Consider the following 23402-nt stretch of genomic DNA (forward strand, 5'->3'; position numbering starts at 1 on the left):
ACTTTTACCATCTTTGTCCCGCAAATGACAAGACGGATTTGGATAGGCTGGAGTGCGCTTTGACGGCAACTCCAGTAGTTGGAACATAAGGACAGAGCCGGGTGGACTTCTATGGTCTAGGTCCCAGAAACACCAAAGAAAAACCATGATCAAGTAAATAATATCACGTTGTTGATTTAAATCTTGAATTGATAATGAGTGTGACTGTAGGGTAGACTGGATGGATCATTCAGGTCTTTATCTACCATCACTTACTATATTACAGAATGTTGCAATTTGTTTATTAGGCAAAGCAGCTGATAGATTTTCAAAGAAGAAAGTTTGAGTGGTTTTCCTTTAAAAATCACCTGTATGCTAGGCTGGAAATCCGTGGGGACCACAGTTACAAAGCCACAGTTTGAGGCCTCCACTAGTAAATTATTGGACTCTCATAATATCAAATCTTAATTCTGAAAGGTTTTCATAAACCTGTTTTATCTTGCTGAGAGAATGGGACTGAAGAGATCCTAAACCTGCAATCAGTTTATCTAGGATCCCTCTTCCGTCATTGAGTGAAGCTTCTGCCTTGGAGGAATGAGCCCTGGGTGGGCTGTTGGCCTGCAGTGGAGAGGACTGACTGTTCCCTATAGTGGTTCCTCATGGGAGAGGATGGGATCGGAATCCACCACCTACTACCTTTTGTAGTTCCTGAAGAAAAAAATACGCAGTGTACCTGAACGTAACGCACCTTGAGCTACTACTCAAAAAGGTGTGAGCAAATTCCAAATAAATAAATAAAACACACACACACACAGGGAGCCACTGAGGCTCAAATACAGTACAGAGAGACAATAGTCATAAAAATGTAAGCAGCACTGCTATCCAAAGAGAATGGGCAAGAAATTAGGATCTACTGCATAGTTTGCTCCAGATGTATGCATGCTCTTGAGTGAAATGAATGGGTGTAGAAATACCCTGATCTCTGGCTTGCTGGTAAATGTAGGGTATTGCCCTATTCCTACCTCCTTCCTATTGTAGCGCTTGTGTACTCCGTGTAACATGTCATTTGCCAATCCACTTAATCTCCCTTATGTTAAAGAATATTTTGGAGCTGCTGAGTCTTAAATATTTTGTAATCTCTCTTTAAGGAAAGCCCTAGACATTCTCAGCACAGTGGTTAAAACTTTAAGTTAACACCTATAATCTTTTTTGTCAAACTGGAGAGAGAGAGGGAGGGAAGGAAGAAGGGAGGAGGTGGAAAAAACCCAAGGGAACAGGAACACAGGCAGTGCTGTTTTTTTCAATATTACAGGGCAACAGCTTTAAAAGTGAACACAAGACTCGGCAATCAACTCAAGCCACCTCCAGGACTTACAGCCACTCTAACATTTACCAAGGATCAATCACACAGCTTTGAATGACACTTCTTTTGGATGGTATGCAAGATTTAATCGGTTAATCACAGCAGGACTGAGTAGAGGGAGGAAGATATCTGCCTGCTTTCCAGCCAGGAAGCCGTAAGACCTTTAAGCAGCTTTTTCCTTTTTAAAACAACTTAACTTACTTTTCTTTCTTCGTGCATGAGCCCCCCCAAAAATCCTAACATGATGTTGCAAGTGGGAAGCAAGGTTTTGGAACTGGAAGCAAATAATTTTGACAAAAATCATTTATGAAGTAAACTTCTTATAAACATTTGCACTGCAAAAAGCAGATTCTGGTTTTTTTAAGGGGGGTATTTTTAATTTATTTTTAATATTTTATTTTGGGTTACCAAATAAAGAAGATTTTTGGTACTTGTGTTTTTGAAAGTATGTTGTAATACAGGGAGAATTTTCAGACACTTGGCTCACTGGTGCCTTTCAAAGCCTTTAGCAGGAAAGCTTCCTCTCTCAATTACTAGAGGTTTTTTGTTGTTTTTTTTTAATAAACAAGTTACAATTTTTTTTTCTTCCAAAGGAAAAGGAACTGCCAGAAATCTTAATACCAGTTTATTTTTTTTAAAAACACTATAATTCAGCAGTGTGGATTTCAAAGTCTGTTGCTGAATGGGTTGCTTGTGAAGGACTTTTTTTTTTTCTTTTTAAATCAAGAGATTTCCTTCCTAAGATACGCCCAACTTTCTGGCATTTTGGGAAAGGTTGATAATTGGTGAATGAGAATTTTTGTGCAGGTGAAGATGATGGATTGGAAGTGGCCTCTGCTGGCTTTGATAGTTATTCATGGTGTCTTCTGGGATTTGGCCACTGGAAGCTTTTTAAAAAACCACCCTACATTCTAGCTTCATCCAGCGGAAACTGAGCGGCCGAGAGAAGCGTGAAATTCAAAAAGAAATTCTGTCCATCCTTGGACTATCTGGGAGACCACGGCCTGCTAGTGGAGAGAAACTGCCTTCAGCAGCTCCTCTATTCATGCTGGACCTTTACCATGCTGTAGCAAGTGAGGAAGAGGAAGATGGGGTGCAAGGTGTATCCCGCCCTGTGCAGACCAGCCTGAGCACACAGAGCCCTCCCCTTGGAGCAGTTATCAGTGAGGCTGACACAGTGATGAGCTTTGTCAACATGGGTGAGTGGTTCCCGGACCAGCAGTATATGAAGCAGCTTTGCAGGTGAAAAGCTGTTTGATAGGCAGAATTAGATAATGCTACATAGTTAACATACATAGTAGATGATGGCAGATAAAGACCTGAACGGTCCATCATAAGTACATAAGTACATAAGTAGTGCCATACTGGGAAAGACCAAAGGTCCATCTAGCCCAGCATCCAGTCTGCCCAACAAGATAAACTCATTTTACATGGTATGTGATACTTTATATATATATACGAAAGTTTGATTTGTCCATGTCATTCTCGGGGCACAGACCGTAGAAGTCTGCCCAGCCCTGTTCCTGTACTAAAAGTTCTGAAGATTCCGGAATCCCAATTAGTAGCAACATTCCAAGTAGAACCCCAAAGAGTAACATAGTAGATGATGGCAGATAAAGACCTGTACAGTCCATCCAGTCTGCCCAACAAGGTGCCATATCTAACATAGTTCACTTTCTACCCTATTTAGTATAAATTTGTGTGACACTATTCAAACCTGCATTGTCTGAGGTGCAATCTGAATGTCTTTACTTAATTCCTACCTGAGTCCATCAGTCAATTTGAACTTGAAATAACTGTGAAAAACCAGAGTATTTAAGAAATAAGGTTTTGCTCAGCTTAATGCCAAAAGTAGGGTGTAACAGAGCAGGCACTAGTATGATGATACATTGAAAAGTACAGCTCTAATCTTGTCGAGCTGGTTAAGGTAATGTTGCTCATAAACAGCTGACCTGTTTTAAAACATTACATGCGACATTAAGAAGGGATGTGGCAAATTACTTCTACCCAACACCAACAATTATAATCCTTTTAAGCATATGCTAATTTCTAGCCTCAGTACTTAAATGGAAATCCTGAATCTCAGCGAAGCACTGGTTGTTACAGAGATTGGGGGGGGGGGGGGGGGGGGGGTACATCACCTCAGAACTGATACTCAGTGCAATTTGATAAATCTTTCTACAGCAAAGACCCAGAATAGGCAGCTATAAAGCAAGTGGTACAAACTTAAAACTAGCGGCATGCAGCGACCTTTAATGGATCATCCCTCAGCAATAGATGGAGACAGTTAATGATGAAACAAATCAGAGCTGTTTATGAACTGCGCAGTAGCAGAATGACAACTGGCCCCAAAAGGGGGGGGGGGGGCAATAAGAACTATCATTGCTTTCTTTTTGGATGATTTTTCTGACTGATTAAGATCTTGTGATAAGAGAAGCAGTTCTGCATATTATGAGATTTGGAAGGGGTGGGGGGGCTCCCATTTAGATGTGGAAAAGTGTTCTAGCTATACATCTGGTTGGAGCAGTAATGATCTGCACTTATCTGTGTTTTTTTTCCCCTCTGGTTTGAAGGGAGGATTGCTTCTTTTTTTTAAAGTATTTTAAGCATCAGGACAATTGATGTGGTTGATTGTGTTAGAGTTCTCTTTAATTTAGGGTCTGAAATTATCCGAGAAAGCAGAAGCACAAATTAGAGTTTTACAGAAAATGTACAACAATAGCACAAAGTAGCTAAATCTAGTTTTGAAGTATTGACTCCTGAAGGCAGTGCTGGAAGGATAAGCAGGGACTGCTGTGAGAAATCAAAAATTCCTTTAAAGGGAGCCCAGGCTCTTCCACATCCCCCCCCCCCCCCCCCCCCGAGCTGATGCAAGGGCATTAGCCACCCTAGGTGAACTTCCAGCCTTGTATCCTCTCCATTTCAGGCTCCCAGGCCAGTGGTGTACACACAAGGGGAGGGGGTGGGGGGCTTGGGGGCCCCCTCCAGAACTGCAGCACCCCTTTTCCTTTGTTGCAGGGATACCAAAGTCCCGCCTGGCAAATACAGTCCTCTGCTCCCCTCCTTGGCTGCTTCCTTCCTGCTGATGTTGGCAATGTTCCTTCAGCTGGCGATGGCGAGAAGTCATGATAACCACTTACAGCTGCAGGAAGGAAGCAGCTGAGGACGGAGCGGAGAATCTGTATTTATTCGGCTGATAGAGCCTCGGCATCCCTGCCAGCAAAGGTATGGTTAGTGCATGGGGGGGAGGGGGAAGAGGCATGTGTTTCCACTCTTTCACACCCCCAAAATTGGAGGGCTGGCTATGCCCCTGCCCCAGGCCCTTCCACACAGGGTTGTAACCAGCTGGCTTCACCAGTATTATGCAGTTAATCGCACAAGTTGATGCTTCTATGAGTTTGTTTGACTGTCAGGATTATTTTGATCATACTTGAAAACATATCAACCTATGCTTTTAACTGTTTACTTTACAAATATTCTTGCATTCCATACTCACCTTGTAAGTTCTATGTGGTTACACTGAAAAGAAACCAGATAGTCACTGGGAAAACCAATCTGAATGACCAACAATATACAAATACTTTAATTACAAATTAAGATCTTTCCTAAACAAATTAGTTTTCAACGCCTTCCTAAATGTGAAATAATTCATTAATTTGTCTAGGAAGAGAATTCCAACTGACCAGAACTTGATATAGAAAAATTGAAGGAAAATGGATTTATAGTTTAACCCCTTCAGAGCAGGGAAATGTAATATCATAATATCTTTAAAGCATCTATTATTGAGAGGCATCTGAACCAACTTGGACAAATACATAGGAGACCGACTATAAAATATTTTAAAAACTACAGTACATATCTTAAAAGAAATTTGAGCTTCAACTGGCAACCAGTGCAAACCTATCATTAAAGGAATAACTTTATTGTATTAGATGTTCTGTTGTGTTTTCAACAATTTGGGAATCTTCTTGAATCCTCTCTTTTTGATCTCTCTGTAGAAATGCTATTATTACTATAATCCAGTAATGATAAAAGCAGGCTCTGCACCACTACATGGAAAACTGACAGATCTAACAACTAAGTCCTTCTTCGTTTCCTCAGCACAAAATCATTTTAATAAGCATATTAACTTGAGTTTCTAATGTCAAAGAACTGTCAAAAAAAGTTAGCCCCGCTATTAGTCTCAAATGTAAAATTCTGATTGCTCACTTTTACAACATTTTCACTCCAACACTATCACTTTTCCTAATAAAATTAACTTAGGTTTTTCCTTATTAAGTTTTAGGCGATGAATCTGTATGCAAGTTTTTAGTAGATTCTGGTTTGAAGTTTCCTCTGTTGACTGATCTATTGGTTACAAAATGGTAATATCTGCATTCTCTAATGCTAACTGGGTGTGTTACCTCTCTGAAATGATTCCAACACCAAGGTGTGTATCCCTGTCTTTTTGCATCAGAGCAAATCTGGTAACTGTATGACCTGAATGTGTATAATTTCATTTGCCTCACCAGAAAGAAACCTGCCAATAAGGTGGACAACCCATGTGTAGGGTGGAAACAAAATGACTGTTCTGTGAGGATTAGATGGGGAAATTGTGGTACATAAAATTCAGGGAGTTAGCTAAAACTTTAAAGGTCAAAACCATTAACTTAGAAATGCAGAGGCAGCCCAGTAAAGGCAGGGCACTAGTTCAGTTTCTTGGCTCTTCCAGATAGAGGAACTCATGGCGAAAGAATTATGGAGAATAAAGGTGTTTAGAGTGAAAGCAGTGGACGGGGGAAAAAGTTACCTGCTATTTAAAAAGGAGAAACTTCCCATCTACAATTTAGGAAGGGTCTGAAACGTTTTCTTCCACCTTTGCAGATATAAGGTTTTATTATTTATGTTTGTGGATTTTTGGTTCTTGTTTCATTAGATACACTCTCTTAATTGGTCTTTGTCAAGGATAGCAAATATTAGTTTTATAACTAAAATAAAACTGTGATGGATCTTCCAGCTGGTTCACTGGCTGTAGTATTCTTGGATGGGCATTGTTTATTATGGTATTTAAAAATATATATTCTTTAGGTGAAGCAGGTAGACTAATCACTACTAAAATAAAAAATGCTTAAGATTTGGATAAGGAAGGAAATTATGGCTGGCAAATAGCTAAAAATCCAAATCTTAAGTGTTTTTATGTTAGTAGTGACATCATTGTACCTACTTCACCCAAAAATTATTTTAATATTTTTATTTATTGCATTTGTACCCCACATTATCCCACCTTTTTGCAGGCTCAATGTGGCTTACAGGGTGTTAATTTGGTATGATCAGTACATAGTATTAGATACAGTCGGTAATAAATTGGAAGTAAAAGAGGAATTAATTAGAAGGTAATGTGTAAGGTTGTGTCGAAGTGTTTTAGAGCGTTTGGGTGATGTACGGAGTAGTATGATTCATCAAGGATTATTTTTGTAGGCTTTGTTGAAGAGAAATGTCTTCAAAGATTTGCGAAAGTTGGTTAAGTTGTCCGTGGTTTTCAGGGTCTTGGGTAGTGCGTTCCATAGCTGTGTGCTTTTGTACGCAAAGGTAGTAGCGTATGCCTGTTTGTATTTGGTTCCTTTACAGCTGGGGAAGTTCAAGTTGAGGAACTTACGGGCTGATCTTCTGGCATTTCTGGGTGGTAAGTCTATTAGGTTCAGCATGTAGATTGGGGCCTCTGCGTGAATGATTTTGTATACGGTCGTGCAGATCTTGAACTCAATTCATTCCTTGAGCGGGAGCCAGTGTAGTTTCTCTCTTAGGTGTTTTGCACTTTCGTATTTGGGTTTTCCAAAAATGAGACAGGCTGCGGTGTTCTGGACTGTTTGGAGTTTTTTAATGGTCTGTTCTTTACATCCTACATACAGAGCATTGCAATAGTCCAGGTGACTTATCACTAGTGATTGTACCAGGGTGCGGAAGACGTATCTAGGGAAAAAATACATTATCTGTTCCCAATTCCCTTAAAATAGTTAATAACAGTGTGCCAACACACCCAGAGCAAATCTCCAGCAGAACAAAGACAACCCCAGAAAGTTTACCTCTTTAGCTATTTAGGATCCAGAACTGGAAAACTGACAAAATCAGAGATCTATTACTACTACTGTAGCTTTACTTGTGGCAAAAGCTTTATAGATTTACCCCAATTATGTGTATAAAAACAAAACAAAAGTTTAAGAACCAAAAGTATGATGTCCAATTATATATATACTAGCCGTTAAGCCCGTTAAAACGGGCAAGTATTGGTATGCTCTATTTTGATGTATAACTCCCTCCCTCCCTCCCCTCGGCTCCCCGCCCTTCCTCCTTCCCTCCCTCCCAGCTCCAAGGCCCGATTCCCTCCCAGCTCCATGGGCCCCCCCTCCGTCCCTCCCAGCCAGCTGCAAGGCCCCCCTCTGTACATCCCTCCCAGCTCCAAGGCCCCCCTACTTCTGACCTCCTATGTCCAGCATCCTCCCTCCTTCCCTGCCAGCTTCAAGGCCCCCAGTCTTTCCCTCCCTCCCTAGCTCCAAGGCCCCATTCCCTCCCCTCCCAGCTCCAAGGCCCTCCGTCCCTCCCCTCCCTCGCAGCTCCAAGGCCCCCTCCTCCTTCTGAGCATTTATCCTGCCTTCCCCTCCCCCCCCGAGGTCGCTGTTGTCGCCGCTACCGCTCCCCCCCCCGAGGCGCCACCGGCCCCTCCCTCCCAGCTCCAAGGCCCGATTCCCTCCCAGCTCCAAGGGCCCCCCTCCATCCCTCCCAGCCAGCTGCAAGGCCCCCCTCTGTACATCCCTCCCAGCTCCAAGGCCCCCCTACTTCTGACCTCCCATGTCCAGCATCCTCCCTCCTTCCCTGCCAGCTTCAAGGCCCCCAGTCTCTCCCTCCCTCCTAGCTCCAAGGCCCCATTCCCTCCCCTCCCAGCTCCAAGGCCCCCCCGTCCAAGCCAGCTCCAAGGCCCCCTCCGTCCCTCCCTTCCCCTCCCTCGCAGCTCCAAGGCCCCCCTCCTCCTTCTGAGCATTTCTCCTGCCTTCCCCTCCCCCCCCCCCGAGGTCGCTGTTGTCGCCGCTACCGCTCCCCCCCCCCCCGAGGTCGCCACTGGCCCCTACCTCCCAGCTCCAAGGCCCGATTCCCTCCCAGCTCCAAGGGCACCCCCCTCCATCCCTCCCAGCCAGCTGCCAGGCCCCCCCCCTCCTCCTTCTGAGCATTTCTCCTGCCTTCCCCTCCCCCCCCGAGGTCGCTGCTATCGCCCCTCCCCCCCCCCCCGAGGTCGCCGCTACCGTTCCCCCCCCCCCCCCCCGAGATCGCCACCGGCCCCCTCCACCCGGGCCCTCTGTTCTACATTTAACTTACAGCGCCGAAACCGCAGGCAGATCAGCTCCGTCGGCCTTCCTTCTCTGCCTGTGTCCCGCCCTCGTGTGACGTAACGTCAGCGAGGGCGGGGCACACAGGCTGGGAAGGAAGGCCGACGGGAGCTGATCTGCCTGCGGTTTCGGCGCTGTAAGTTAAATGTAGAAGAGAGGGCCTGGCCTGGTGGAGGGGGTTGGCTGCGACCTTGGGGGGGGGGGACGGCAGCGGCGACCTGCAGGGGGGGAGCGGCAGCGGCGACCTCCGGGGGGGGGGGGGGGGGGTAGCGGTACCATTAGCGGCAGCGTCGACGGTCCGTGTGGCAGTGACTGCACTCCTCCTCAGCGCAGAGTTTCCCTCTCTGTTCCGTCATCACGTCTTGACGTGGGGGCGGGACAGAGAGGGAAGTCTCTACTGCGCATTTGCAGGTGAGTCGGTCACTTGCCATTTATAGGTTTGATATACTTTTGCATTGGTCCTGCTAATACAGTAACACAATAATTGATGAGAAAGACAGAAATGGCCCATCCAGTCTGCCTCGTACGGCAGGGTTGTAGGTTACCCCCCTCCATTTGGGCTCCATGCTCAGAAGCAAACGCAGGAGCTAAAGCTCATTAGTGCCAGACTAATGGCCACATTTGCTGGTGTCTCCACTGCGGGGAATAACGAGCACACTAATAGCATTTAAATTACATTAATATGAGGCCAGTACCTATGCCTGGCTGCCCGCCCGCCCGCCCCCCCCCCCCCCCCCCCCCCCCCCCCAATGCTCAAAAAACAGTGTAGCTAACTAGGGTATGCTTTACCACAGGAAACCCTATGTCAGCTCGGAGCTGGATTTAGGGTTTCTGAAGAACTGGAGAAGCGGTGATGAGCAGACAAGAGGCTGGATCTTTTCGTTGGTGAGGTGCAGGAACAGGAGTAGCGGTGGCTTATGTGAGAGAGAGAGAGAGAGAGAGAGAGAGAGAGAGAGAAAAAACAAGCTCTTTGCACCCTACTTCCAAACATCACTTATTCTGTTGCTTTTCTTAATTGAGAAAAGCTACGAATTGCAGTGGAATTATAATAAGAAACCAAGAAATGTGCCTTGCTTGACAAAAGCACAGGAATGGTCAAGAATCAGACCTTTTTTAATCCACATTAGAACACTGAGTAGGGTTAAATGGTCAGTATTCTCAATGGAGAAGGGTAGATATTGGGGTTCCCCAGGGGTCTGTGCTGGGACTTCTGCTTTGTAACATATTTATAAGTAATCTAGAGATGGGAGTAACTAGTGAGGTAATTAAATTTGCTGACAAAACAAAGTTTTTCAAAGCTGTCAACGCGCAAAGGGATTGTGAAAAATTGCAAAACGACCTTATGAGACTGGGCATCCAAATGGCAGATGATGTTTAATGTGTGCAAGTGCAAAGTGATGCCTGTGGGAAAGAGGAACCCAATCTATAGCTATGTGATGCAAGGTTTTGTGTTAGGAGTCACCAATCAGGAAAAGGATCTAGGAGTCATCATTGATGATACTTTGAAATATACTGCTTAGTGTGCAGTGCCAGCAAAGAAAGCAAATAGAATGTTAGGTATTATTAGGAAAGGAGTGGAAAATAAAAATGTTATAATGCCTTTGTATTGCTCCACAGTGTGACCACACCTTGAATACTGTGTGCAATTCTGGTCACCACATCTCAATAAAGATGGAACTAGAAAACGTACAGAGAAGGGTAATGAAAATGATAAAGGGGATGGGATGACTTCCCTATGAGGAAAGGCTGAAATGGCTTGGGCTCTTCACCTTGGAGATAAGACAGCTGAGGGGCAATATGATAGAGATATAAAATACTGAGTGGAGTAGAACGGGTAGACGTGAAGCGTCTGTTTACGCTTTCCAAAATACTAGGCCTAAGGGGCATGCGCTGAAGCTACAAAGGAGTAAATTTAAAACGAATCGGAGAAAGTTTCTTCACTCAACGTGTAATTAAACTCTGGAATTCGTTGCCAGAGAATGTGGTAAAAGCAGTTAGCAGGGGGAGGGGGGGGGGGGTTAAAAAAAAGGTTTAGATAGCTTCCTAAAAGAAAAGTCCATGAACCATTATTAAAATGGACTTGGGAAAATCCACTGCTTATTTCTGGGCTAAGCAACATAAAGTGTATTGTACTGTTTTGTGATCTTGCCAGCTACTTGTGACCTGGATTTGCCACTGTTGGAAACAGGATGCTGGGCTTGATGAACTTTCGGTCTGCTTTCTGTGAACATAAAGGAAAAATGTATTGACACATCTAGATTACAGGTTACCCTCTGTACCTTTCTTTTAACACCTCCACTTCTCTGAAAAAATGGGATCTTTAATCATCACTTTGCATCTAATCTGGGTACGTTTATCCTATCTAATACCTATTTAGGTTCAAAGTGAGTGACAGGGAGAGCAGTTGCAATAATGACAGAGTCTTGACACCAAAAATGTTCACTTTTAATGTATGTAGGTCAAGCAGCCTTTGCCAAATCCAAAAGGCCAGTGTGGCTTTCAAAGTGGACTAGAGCAATGTCTCAACAGTGCCAGTTCCAGTAAAGTCCACCACAGCAAGCAGGCTGGGTGGGGTAGTGAAAGCATGGCATTTGCTCCGCCAGAGCCCAGAGGATAGGCCAAAAGTGTGGGTCTGAATGATAAATCTGAGATTGGTTGAAAAGGGCTGCTTTTTGTTTGTTTGTTTGAATGCTGAAATAACGAAGTGAATGGGAGACAGATACTAAGTATAGAGGATTTATGTTTGACCAGGAGAGAGACCTCTGCTTGCTGGTAGCTAAAGATCACAGAGCAATAAAACAACGGGGTAAGATGAGTGGCCAATCCAGGATGATTGGCTGCATCGAAAGGGGCATCATCTTGCCCTCTGTTTACGATGTTGGTGAGGCCTCACTTGGTTATGGAAATTGTACTGTGTGTTAAGGACATAAAGTTGGGAAAAAGTGAGAGATATCCGTCAGCAGATATGGCAGAACAGTGCATAAGTATTGCCATACTGGGGTCAGACCAAAGGTCCATCAAGCCCAGCATCCTGTTTCCAACAGTGGCCAATCCACTAGAGGTCCTACCTGCTTACGGTAGTGCAGGGGGTTCTCAACGCAGTCTGGTATTATGACGTGTTGCCACGATTTGGGTTTCTGCCAGGTCACAGGTACTTGTGACCTGGCTTGGCCACTGTTTGGAAAACAAGATACTGGGCTAGATGGACCATTGGTCTGACCCAGTATGGCTACTCTTATGTAACCCCTGAGGGACAGGGGCTATGACACAGAGTTTTAAATACTTGAATTACTGAACAAATGAACCCGTTTCCAAATGAGGGTAAGCACTAAACCTAGAGCACATAATATAAAGAAACCAAGTACAGGACATCTCTCATTAAGACTTATGCAATGCCTCTTGCAGGTTTATAAAAGAAAGTGGGGGGGGGGAGTGCACCAGTGGTACAACCTCCCTACACCCCCCCCCCCCAAAACAAAGCATGGAAATGACCTGCACTGCACAACAGGTACCAACCCCCTCCCCCCCCCCCCCAATAAAATAAAAACTCCCTAAGGGCTGTGCCCCCCCCCCCCCCCCCTTTGGACAGGTATAGCAATCACCTTCATGACGGCCATAACCAGGTTGTCCATCTACAAGACGACCTGTTTGGGGCCTGCTTAACCATCTGGGTCAAGCTCTAGAGCCAAAACCAAATGCAACACCCCCCCCCCCCTTTGCAGAGGGACCTGGGGTGGGCAGGAATTAAAAAGTTTATCACATGACCAGAGGATTTTAACTGCCAATGTGCTTCAGTAGATAGGCTTTAAAATGCTAAGAGACAAGACAGACAGATGGACTGAATAAGGCCACATTTACTAAAAAAATAATCACTTATTCCTGCTAAGCTGCTGGGCTCTGAAGGCCACCAGCATGCCTTACCACCTGGCAGATGTGCACAGGCCTGTCCGACTGCTCTAGTCTGCCACGGCCCAGGGCTTTTCGGCATTTCTGCCGCTCCCTGCTCTCTCTGGGTGCGTCTAAAAGGAAAATTCCCTACTTAGTTCTTCACCTGATAAAGGGCATAAAGCTAGTTAGGCCAATTGAATTTTATTTTTGTTATATGGATTTTGGAAAGCCTGGGAGCTGCAGCGAGAGTACACCCAAACAAGGTAAATGAGCAAGAGGAGTTGAGGACCCCACAGAACCAAACCAAAGCCTCACACATTGGCCACTGGGGCTTGGGAGCCAAGCTCAAAGCTCAACCAGGTAGTCTTGATGCTGTGACCTGGGAGTGGCCTTTAGGAGTCACTAGGCTATGCGGCTGCAGCCAGCAGAGCAGGGAATTAGGCCCGGGACAGGAGCACAGTTAGTACAACTTACCCACCTGTTGAAGATGAAACAGCCTCTAAGCAGAGTTTGGTGACTTGCTGTTGGGTGCTGTGAAATTAAAATTAGAGGATGGTGGCTTTCAGAACCAGCACAGCTGCTTCTAGCATACTGCTTTTTCTTTTTTTTTTTCAAAATGTGGGTTTCTCCTATAAATGTAATCCCTAACATCCTTCCACAGCTGCTCAGCACCAGCTGCCAGGGCCACACCACCAGAACAATCCACATTTCCCACATCCACTCAGTCTGGTCTGCATGGCTGAGGCAGCTTTTGAAGTGTAGCTTATGGTCAAGTCCAGAGCTGGAAGGAGATTTATTTTTAAAGACAGTCTTGGAATTGAGACCTTGATCCAAAAACGGTTGTTTCTTTGCATTCTATGGAGCTTTATAAGCTCAGGGACAATGATAAGAAAACCCTCCATTTGAAGCCTGTGCCCTGTAGATCAAGGTGAGTTACACATAGGTGTTTTCCTGCCCCTTTGGCAAGGGAGGGTTAAGTAACTGCCCCAAGAACACAAGGAATGGTAGTAGGCTTCAAACCCTGGTTTTAAATCTGCTGTCCCTCCACTTTTCCCCCCTGTTCTGAACACCTTTATTGAAGCAGACCCTGGGCAGGAAAAGGAGTAACTAGTACTTTATTCTTACACCAAGACAGAGTACTTAAATGTAACAGCTACATCCAAAAAAAAAAAAAAAGTTATAAAATCTGGCACCAAAGTTATTTACTAGAATATAGATGATGAATGAACAAATACCATTCCTAAGGTGGCTCTGGGGAAAGCCACTGCTTAGCCCTGAGGTTAAGGAACATGGAATCTTGCTGTTTTTTTAGGACTTTTTCCAGGTACTTAGGACCTGAACTGACCACTGTTGGAAAGAGGATACTGGGCTACATAGATCCTTGGTCTGACTGAGTAGGGCAACTCTTATGTTCTTACACACCTGAGGGAAAGGAGGGAGGTACAGTCTTAAAAGAAAGATTTCCAAGTCTGTCTCTCCCCTCTTCTTATGTTTGTACAAGTGGGTGAGTTTAAAAAATGTAAAAAGAAAGCAAAATATGTGTACAAGTGCATATCTAGAGCCTGTTTTATGTACAATGAAGCAACACCGAGAGGGCCCAAAGCACACAAAAAAAAGCACCAACAGCCTCCAAGAAACAATGATCTATGTACCAAAACACAGCCTGTGATTGATCTTTTGTTTCCAAAGTGCCTGCTTCAGGTGTCAAATGTTAATCACAAGCTCTTCAATTAAAATTGCCCAGCTTTACCATCAAAAGCTCAAGAATGATTCAGAATCAACATTAACTAAGCTACGCTCATTACCTAGTACACTATCGGGATAAGGACTTCATTCTTGCGCCTTCAGTTGGAATTTTTGATAACATACAACCCCTGAGGCAGGTGCCTGCATCAGGTCATCATGTGATTGATCTATGCTGTGCAAATAAAAGATTTTCGTCCCGTTAATTGGAGGCTGTTGGTGCTTTTATGTACAATAAAGACAGCACACACATGTGCATATAGCCTGTTTGATGTAGACTAAAGAAAGTGAACATGCATGCATGTGCATATATACACCCTGTTTTACATACAGTGAAGAACATGAGTGTACACGTGTATAACCCATTTATGTAGAATGATACTGCCTGTTCTATGCACAATGAAGAAAGCAAGCAAGCATGAGCTGTGGGCTTTTGATATTTCAGAACACTGGGCCAACTGATGATATTTAATACTGAAACATTTTTAAAAAGAAAAAAAACAATAACCTCATTTGCCCAGTGCTTAAGGAACTCCACTGGTTACTTGTAAGTTACAGATTGAACTTTACAATGCTCTATAAAGTTTTGTTGTGTTCACAGGAGGGATCTCAGTTCCTTTCAACACTATCTGTTATTTCTTCCCCGTTTCCAACAGATAGAACTCTCTGAGCACATAGAGAAAGAAGCAAGGCTTGCACTAGAGCAGGACGCTGCTGCTCAGCGCATGGTGTAACAGCACAAAATGCAGCAAGTTATATATACACAAATTTTGTGTATGGCAAAAATGAGGTTGGGGGGGGGGGGGGGGGATATGCTGGACACATGCACAAGGTTTCATGGTAAGCAAGGCTTCTGAACCAAAACTGAAAGTATCAGTACACAGTGGTGCCTTTCTTCAGTATGCCTTTCAAAAAGCGAGACTGATACTCAGGTGCAGAAGAACAGATGAGCACCTGTGTGTTTTCACTTTCACTTTTGTTTGGACACACAAACAGACGTTTGTTACTATCTGCCTTTACAACTTCCACAGGCTTCATTCGGCTTGCATAAGACAAAAGGTGAAATTAGGCGTTACCTGCTAATTTTCTTTCCTCTAGATCCTCCAGACAGTTCAAGACGCTTGGGGTTATGCACTCCTACCAGCAGAGGGAGACTGAGAACACTAAAACTTCTTATACAAGTAGCCTGTGCAGACCTTCTACTAACCAGTAAAACAGTAACAAAGCAGAGGAAAAAAACACCTCCACCTAAACAAAACCACTGAATCCACACTCAGATCTCCTCCCCTTAAGACGGGGGAATTCAACTGCAGATGGGCACAAACAGTACCACAAACTGCCCTTAGTAAAACTCCAGGACCCAAATCACAGGAGCTACTAGAAATATCAGCAACTGAAGTCTAAAGAAAATATCATACTGAACTGTCTGATACACTGGGTGGGCTCTTGACCGGTCTGGAGGACCTAGAGGAAAGAAAATTAGCAGGTAGGGCCTAATTTCACCTTCCTCAACAATCCTCCAGACCGTTCAAGACACTTGGGATGTACCAAAGCAGTAAACACATCTAAGGGTGGGACCTGTGAAGCCCAGAGGACAGGACTGCAGCTCCAAAACTGGCATCCTCCCCTGCTTGTACATCCACTCTGTAATGTTTGACAAAAGAATGCAGGGAGGACCACACCGCCGCTCTACAAATGTCCACCGGTGGAACAAAACTACTCTCTGCCCAAGAAGCCGCCATCCCCCTAGTGGAAAGTGCCTTGAGCCCTATCGGCACCGTACGGCCATGCAATATGTAAGCCAAAGAGATGGCATCCTTCAACCACCGAGCTATAGATGCCTTAGAAGCAGCTGCTCCCTTCTTGGGCCCCCCCATGAAGGACAAATAACCTGAATTCCTCCGACCTGCGCAAGTAAACCTTCAACACTCTGCGCACATCCAATTTCGCCAAACGACGCTAAGAAGCATCCCCCATCTGGTCCCCCAAGACCGGCAACAAAATCACCTGATTGACATGAAAGGAGGATACCACCTTAGGCAAAAACGAAGGGACTGGACGCAGCGAAACCTTTTCCTTAGAAAACCACAGAAACGGAGGCCTAAATGAAAGAGCCTGAAGTTCCGAAATCCTGCGAGCTGACGATATAGCTACCAAAAAGACCACCTTCATAGTGGATTTAGTGAAGGGAAGTCTTGCCTCACCAATCTAATGCATTTTTTTGAGGGGGTAAGCAAACATGTGGACAATGGGGAGCCGGTTGATATTGTATATATGGATTTTCAGAAGGCGTTTGACAAAGTGCCGCACGAAAGACTCCTGAAGAAATTGCAGAGTCATGGAATCGGAGGTAGGGTATTATTATGGATTAAGAACTGGTTGAAAGATAGGAAGCAGAGAGTAGGATTGCGTGGCCAGTATTCTCAGTGGAGGAGGGTAGTTAGTGGGGTCCCCCAGGGGTCTGTGCTGGGTCCGTTGCTTTTTAATGTATTTATAAATGACCTAGAGATGGGAATAACTAGTGAGGTAATTAAATTCGCCGATGACACAAAATTATTCAGGGTCGTCAAGTCGCAGGAGGAATGTGAACGATTACAGGAGGACCTTGCGAGACTGGGAGAATGGGCGTGCAAGTGGCAGATGAAGTTCAATGTTGACAAGTGCAAAGTGATGCATGTGGGTAAGAGGAACCCGAATTATAGCTACGTCTTGCAAGGTTCCGCGTTAGGAGTTACGGATCAAGAAAGGGATCTGGGTGTCGTCGTCGATGATACGCTGAAACCTTCTGCTCAGTGTGCTGCTGCGGCTAGGAAAGCGAATAGAATGTTGGGTGTTATTAGGAAGGGTATGGAGTCCAGGTGTGCGGATGTTATAATGCCGTTGTATCGCTCCATGGTGCGACCGCACCTGGAGTATTGTGTTCAGTACTGGTCTCCGTATCTCAAAAAAGATATAGTAGAATTGGAAAAGGTACAGCGAAGGGCGACGAAAATGATAGTGGGGATGGGACGACTTTCCTATAAAGAGAGGCTGAGAAGGCTAGGGCTTTTCAGCTTGGAGAAGAGACGGCTGAGGGGAGATATGATAGAAGTGTATAAAATAATGAGTGGAATGGATCGGGTGGATGTGAAGCGACTGTTCACGCTATCCAAAAATACTAGGACTAGAGGGCATGAGTTGAAGCTACAGTGTGGTAAATTTAAAACGAATCGGAGAAAATTTTTCTTCACCCAACGTGTAATTAGACTCTGGAATTCGTTGCCGGAGAACGTGGTACGGGCGGTTAGCTTGACGGAGTTTAAAAAGGGGTTAGATAGATTCCTAAAGGACAAGTCCATAGACCGCTATTAAATGGAAAAATTCCTCATTTTTAGGTATAACTTGTCTGGAATGTTTTTACGTTTGGGGAGCGTGCCAGGTGCCCTTGACCTGGATTGGCCACTGTCGGTGACAGGATGCTGGGCTAGATGGACCTTTGGTCTTTCCCAGTATGGCACTACTTATGTACTTATGTACTTATGTAGTAAGGTCTTTTATCGAACAAGACTCCAAGGGCTCAAAAGGAGAACTTGCCAAAGAGTCAAGAACGATATTAAGATCCCACTGAGGAACTACCGGCCGCTGAGGACAACAAAGCAACTTCATCCCCCTCAAAAAACGGACCACATCCGGGGAAGACGCAACCAACCTGCCCTGCACCTTACCCCGAAAACACGCCAAAGCAGCCAGCTGCACCTTCAAAGATGACAATGAAAGGCCCTTCTCAAAACCATCCTGCAAGAAATCTAAAAATGCATGACACAGAAGCTGTCGAAGAGACACACGCCCGGTCCCCACACCAATCTTCAAATATGCGCCACACACGTACATAGGCCAAAGACATCGAACGTTTGCGAGACTGCAGCATCGTCTGAATCACCTGAGGAGAAAACCCTTTCCTTCTCAACCGTTCCCTCTCAAGGGCCACACAGTAAGAGAGAACCGATCCGGATCCGGCATGACAACTGGACCCTGACAAAACAGCACCGAGCCCCCCCCCCCCCAGCTGCAGAGGCTCACCTTCTAACAGGCGCATCAGATCCCCGAACCACGGCCGACGCGGCCAATTCGGAGCCACCAACAACACTGGACCCGCATGACATTCTACCCTCTGTAGGACTCGACCTATCAAGGGCCACGGGGGAAACACGTACAGCAACATACAGCAACACCTGCTGAGGCCACGGAAGGACCAACGCATCGATCCCTTCCGCTCGCGGATCCCGATGCCGACTGAAATACCGAGGAACCTGAGCATTCTGTGCCAACGCCATGAGATCCACTACTGGCATGCCCCACTTTAGAACTATCTGGTCTAACACCAACCGGTCCAGAGACCATTCTCCAGGATCCAACATGTGTCTGATTAGAAAATCCGCGTTCACGTTGTCCACCCCGGCCACGTGCGCCGCCGAAATCTACACTAGATGCCTTTCCGCCCAACTCATGAGCAGAGCCATCTCGATTGCCAACCGCGGGCTCTTTGTACCGCCCTGCCGGTTGACATACGCTACCGCTGTCGTGTTGTCAGACATGACTCTTACCGCCTTTCCGACCACACGAGCGAAACGCCAACAGAGCTAGCCAAATCGCCCTCGTCTCCAACCAGTTGATAAGACCACTGAGCTTCCTCAGTTGACCACCGCCCCTGCATGGACCGACCGAGACACTGAGCTCCCCAGCCCAGCAGACTGGCATCCGTTACCAGAATTACCCACTGAGGAGGTTCCAACGGCATGCCCTTTTTCAGATGGGCCGAGCACAGCCACTACTGGAGACTGCGCCGAGGAGCCCCCCTCAATGGCAACCACAACTCCAAACTGTGTACCTGGGGAGACCACAGGGACAACAGAGCTGACGCATATGCGCCCTGCCCATGGTACTACCTCTATTGTCGCTGCCATGAGGCCCAGAACTCGAAGGTACATTCGAACCGTCGGACTCAAAGGACAATAACCGCTGGACCTGCTGCTGAAGAGAGGCGATCCAAGAATCCGGCAGAAAAACACGACCCACTGCCGTGTCGAACCGCACTCCCAAGTACTCCAGACTCTGCGATGGGATCAACTGACTTTTGACTACATTCACTACCCCTCCGAACGATTCCAGAAATGCGACCACCTGAGCCGTTGCCGCAACACTGTGAGCCCGAGACTTCGCCCGGATCAACCAGTCGTCCAGATACGGATGTACCAGAATTCCCTGCCTCCCCAAAGCCACTGCTACCACCACCACCATTATCTTGGAGAAGGTGCGTGGAGCCGTTGCCAGACCAAAAGGCAGAGCACAGAAGTGAAAGTGCCTCCCTAAAACAGCAAAACGAAGGAAATGCTGATGGGCCTCTCGAATCGGCACGTGCAGATACGTTTCCGTGAGATCCAGTGACGTGAGAAATTCTCTCTGACAAACAGCCACTAAGACCGAGCGCAGAGTCTCCATGCGAAATGATAGCACCTTGAGTGCTCCATTGACCCTCTTGAGATCTAAAATGGGTCGAAACTGGTCCTCCATCTTCGGCACCACAAAGTAAATGGAATAACAACCCATTCCCCGCTCGTGCCGAGGAACGGGTACCACAGCTCCCAACTGGATTAAACGACCCAGAATCTCTTGAATAGCCTTTAACTTGACTCGAGAGTGACAAGGAGAGGGAAGAAACAGATCCGGCAGCAGGTGCTCGAACTCGAGCGCATAACAGTCGCGAACGACCTCCAGCACCCACTGATCTGAAGTAATTTGGGTCCACCCCTGATAAAACAGACGAAGTCGCGCCCCAACCTTCACCAGAGGCTGGACCCGCACACCTTCATAAGGAGGACTTATTACCATTTCCGGCACCTCCGGAGGAGTCCCGACCCCCTCAACGACCCCCTCAAAAGGACTGCGTCCGCTGGAAAAACTGGATTTTAGGAGATACAAGTCTGCCCGGCCTGTACCGCCTCGCGTCCTTAAACCGACCTCTAGCCGAACTCCCTCAACTAGCCGACTTAAGCCGTAACTCCGGCAACCGTGAGACCTTGGTATCCCCAAGACCACTCATCAGTTTATCCAAGTCCTCTCCAAACAACATAGAACCTTTGAAAGGTAGAGAACACAACTTTGCTTTAGAGGCTGCATCTGCCACCCAGCCCCTAAGCCAAAGAGCCCTGCGAGCCATCACCGCCAGAACCATATTCTTAGCCGAAGGCCTTAGCAAATCATAAAGGGTGTCCGCCAAAAACGAAGACCCCATCTCCAATTTGGCCAGGTCCTGAACCAAACCAGTCAGAAACCAAACCAGGTCCTGAACCAAACCAAACGCAGGCTCATCCAAGAGCTTCTCCACCCAACGGAAACAAGCTCTGGCTACCAAGCCCCCACACACAGAGGCTTGCAAGGCCAAAGCCGACAAATCAAAGCTGCGCTTCAGAAAGGACTCTAGCTTCCTATCCTGAGGATCCCGTAAGGCTGTACAGCCATCCACCGGAATGGCCGTAGCCTTAGTAACCGCCGTAACCACTGCATCCACAGTAGGTGGTTTCAGCAGGGCCAAATCTTCCGGAGGCAAGGGATACAGCCGTGCCATAGCGCTAGACACCTTACAAGCAGCCTCCGGCACAGACCATTCCTGAAAAACCATGTCTCTAATGTCTGAATTCATGGGAAAGGAACGGGAGGCTCTCCGAATCCCCTTAACCAAGGGATCTACCTGGGGTCCCTCCGCAGAGGGAGTGGCTGCCGGAGTAAACTTCAAAGTAGAGATCACCTGATCACTGAGCTCTAACTCCTCCTCCTTATGAAAAATGCGAACCACCGAAGAATCTTCCCCAGGCCTTAGCCCATCCTGATCCTCAGACTCATCTATGAGATCCTCCTCTCCTGGGTCACTCCAAACCTCCGACCCAGGCAAAGAAAGTATCTCCATAGGCTCCGAAATATTCACCCGCGGGCGCTTAACTCCCACTGAGCTAGCAGCCTCCGGGGAACAAACAGCCTGAAAGGGGCCAGCTCTCCAGGCATTATACAGAGACCAAACAAACTCAGGAAGGAAACCAGACCTCCCCCCCCCCCCCGACGCTGCTGAAGCCCCAACAACACTTCCTGCAGTCTCCGCGACAGACCGCCCCTCGCTTCCGCGGCGGCAGGTCCATTGCGTGATCCGTGGCTAAATTAGGCGCGTTTCCCGCCACACACAAGTCCCCCGGCGCTGGTACAGAATGTGCGGCCAAAAGGGCCGTGCTTCCCACCAAAAACAGCTCCATCGAGGCCGACCTGAGATGCGCAGCCAAAATGGCCGCTTTGCTGGCCCGGAATGTGCAGTCAAATCACCGCCCAACACCTCCGCCGACTCAGGGGAAAGCACAGGGGGCAAGAGCGCTGACAACGTAGGCTCCCCACAAAATTTACATTGGCCACCTTTCACTTCAACGCCACGCTTCGCGCAAAACCGACACCTCGCCGGCTTAGACATAATGGCCGCCAACACAATAAAAAACAAACAGTTGCTTTGTGCTCTGACAGACTAATAGGCAAAACTGCCTAAGGCAAGAACGCCCTTGAAGACGTTTTATCTCTGGACTGCCACAAGAACGGCCAAAATAGCCGCCTTTTAAAAACGTTTATTTATTTTAAACCTCATTGCTGATGCCTAAACGCCTCAAGGGTACAGAACGAGGTCTGTAGCCGAGGTCACGCAGTCCTCCAGAGGAAGAGCTATGGGGGAGGGACCTGGCCACCCGGGTGTGACACCCCACAGGGAAAAAGAAGCCCCTTAGGACTTACACCCTGTAATAGAGATCCAAGTGTGGGTTCTCTAACATTTACAACCCAACCTAGAAACCCTAAACTGGCCTACCAGACTGAGTACACTGCACAGGCTGCACACATCTACCCTCTGCTGAGACTGAGAAAATACTGGGTAGTAGAAGGTCTGCACAGGCTACTTGTGTAAGAAGTTTTAGTGTTCTCAGTCTCCCTCTGCTGGTAGGAGTGCATAACCCAAGTGTCTTGAACGGTCTGGAGGATTGCTGAGGAACCGGCGTTTAAATATGAAAGTGACAAAAAAATCTTCTCTGCAAAACCTTCATGCTACCCTGGACCCTCATGGTAAATTTCTTGCTTTGTGCATGCATCAAAAGTGGGCAGCATATTCTCTGCATAGCACAGAATACCTACAGTAGCTCATCAACATACATTTTAATACAATGTGGCTGTGTTTTCCACATGAATTAACACCCACAAGGAACTCCTCTCTACATTACTCGGCATATAGAACCAGCATTCAAACCCCAGTAATTCTGCAGCTAAAGCCCATGGTTGCTTCCTGCTTCGGCCCCAGAACAAGCTTTGGACATTTCACTTGAATCACTCCACTTCATGGGAGCTTAGCTGACCTACTCCGTTGTAGGATGATAGAAATTCCTTTATTTTATGGGCTTTTAGAGTGGATTTTAAGTTTTAATTATTGATTTTGCTTTGTATTATTGTTTGGTAGGTCTATTAAATAATGTTTATGTAGTCTTGCTGTACTGCTTTTGCTGACAGGCAGATCAAAGCAGTTTACAAATAAAATAAACAATGCAGAAAATAACCAGATTACCTTTATTCGGGTAACTGTAAGCACCAGGTGTGCAAGCAATCTACCTCAGAGAAGCACAAGTACTGTATGTTATTTTCATCAACTAAAATCACTTGCACTGCCAACCTGAGGTAAATATTTAACAAAATAAGTGACAAATAGGCAACAATCCAGCAGCACCTCTTTCCCACTCTAGCCATAAGAAGGATCAGTTCTAACAGGATTTCAACAAGGTAAGTTCGTTTTAGCATGACTGGTATCAGCGACACAGATCAGGATCCATAGTGTCAATGTCAGTACTGCTGAATTTCACAACTGTACTAAGGCACATCTGCTGTCACACATTCTGGAACTTTGAATCCAGATTAACGTGGACCAGTGAATTAAATGCAGTCTGTTCTGTACTGTAAATGTTCCAAGAAATGGGGTGTTAGGAAAGACCACAGAAACTACAAACACCTCTCTTTCCAATGGC

The 23402-nt window shown here is 46.2% G+C and overlaps 1 protein-coding gene across 1 annotated transcript in view; it reads left to right on the plus strand.

Moving 5' to 3' along the window:
- Positions 1–1261: 1261 nt before the first annotated feature.
- Positions 1262–23402, plus strand: part of LOC115480496 (bone morphogenetic protein 8B-like) — a 37839-nt gene continuing 15698 nt past the window's right edge. Inside the window, 2 exon segments of the mRNA XM_030219212.1 lie at positions 1262–2245; positions 2247–2541. Coding sequence (XP_030075072.1) covers positions 2132–2245; positions 2247–2541 — 409 coding nt within the window. The 5' untranslated portion in view covers positions 1262–2131.

This window comes from Microcaecilia unicolor, chromosome 11, assembly GCF_901765095.1.
Source record: "Microcaecilia unicolor chromosome 11, aMicUni1.1, whole genome shotgun sequence".
NCBI classification, from domain to species: domain Eukaryota; kingdom Metazoa; phylum Chordata; class Amphibia; order Gymnophiona; family Siphonopidae; genus Microcaecilia; species Microcaecilia unicolor.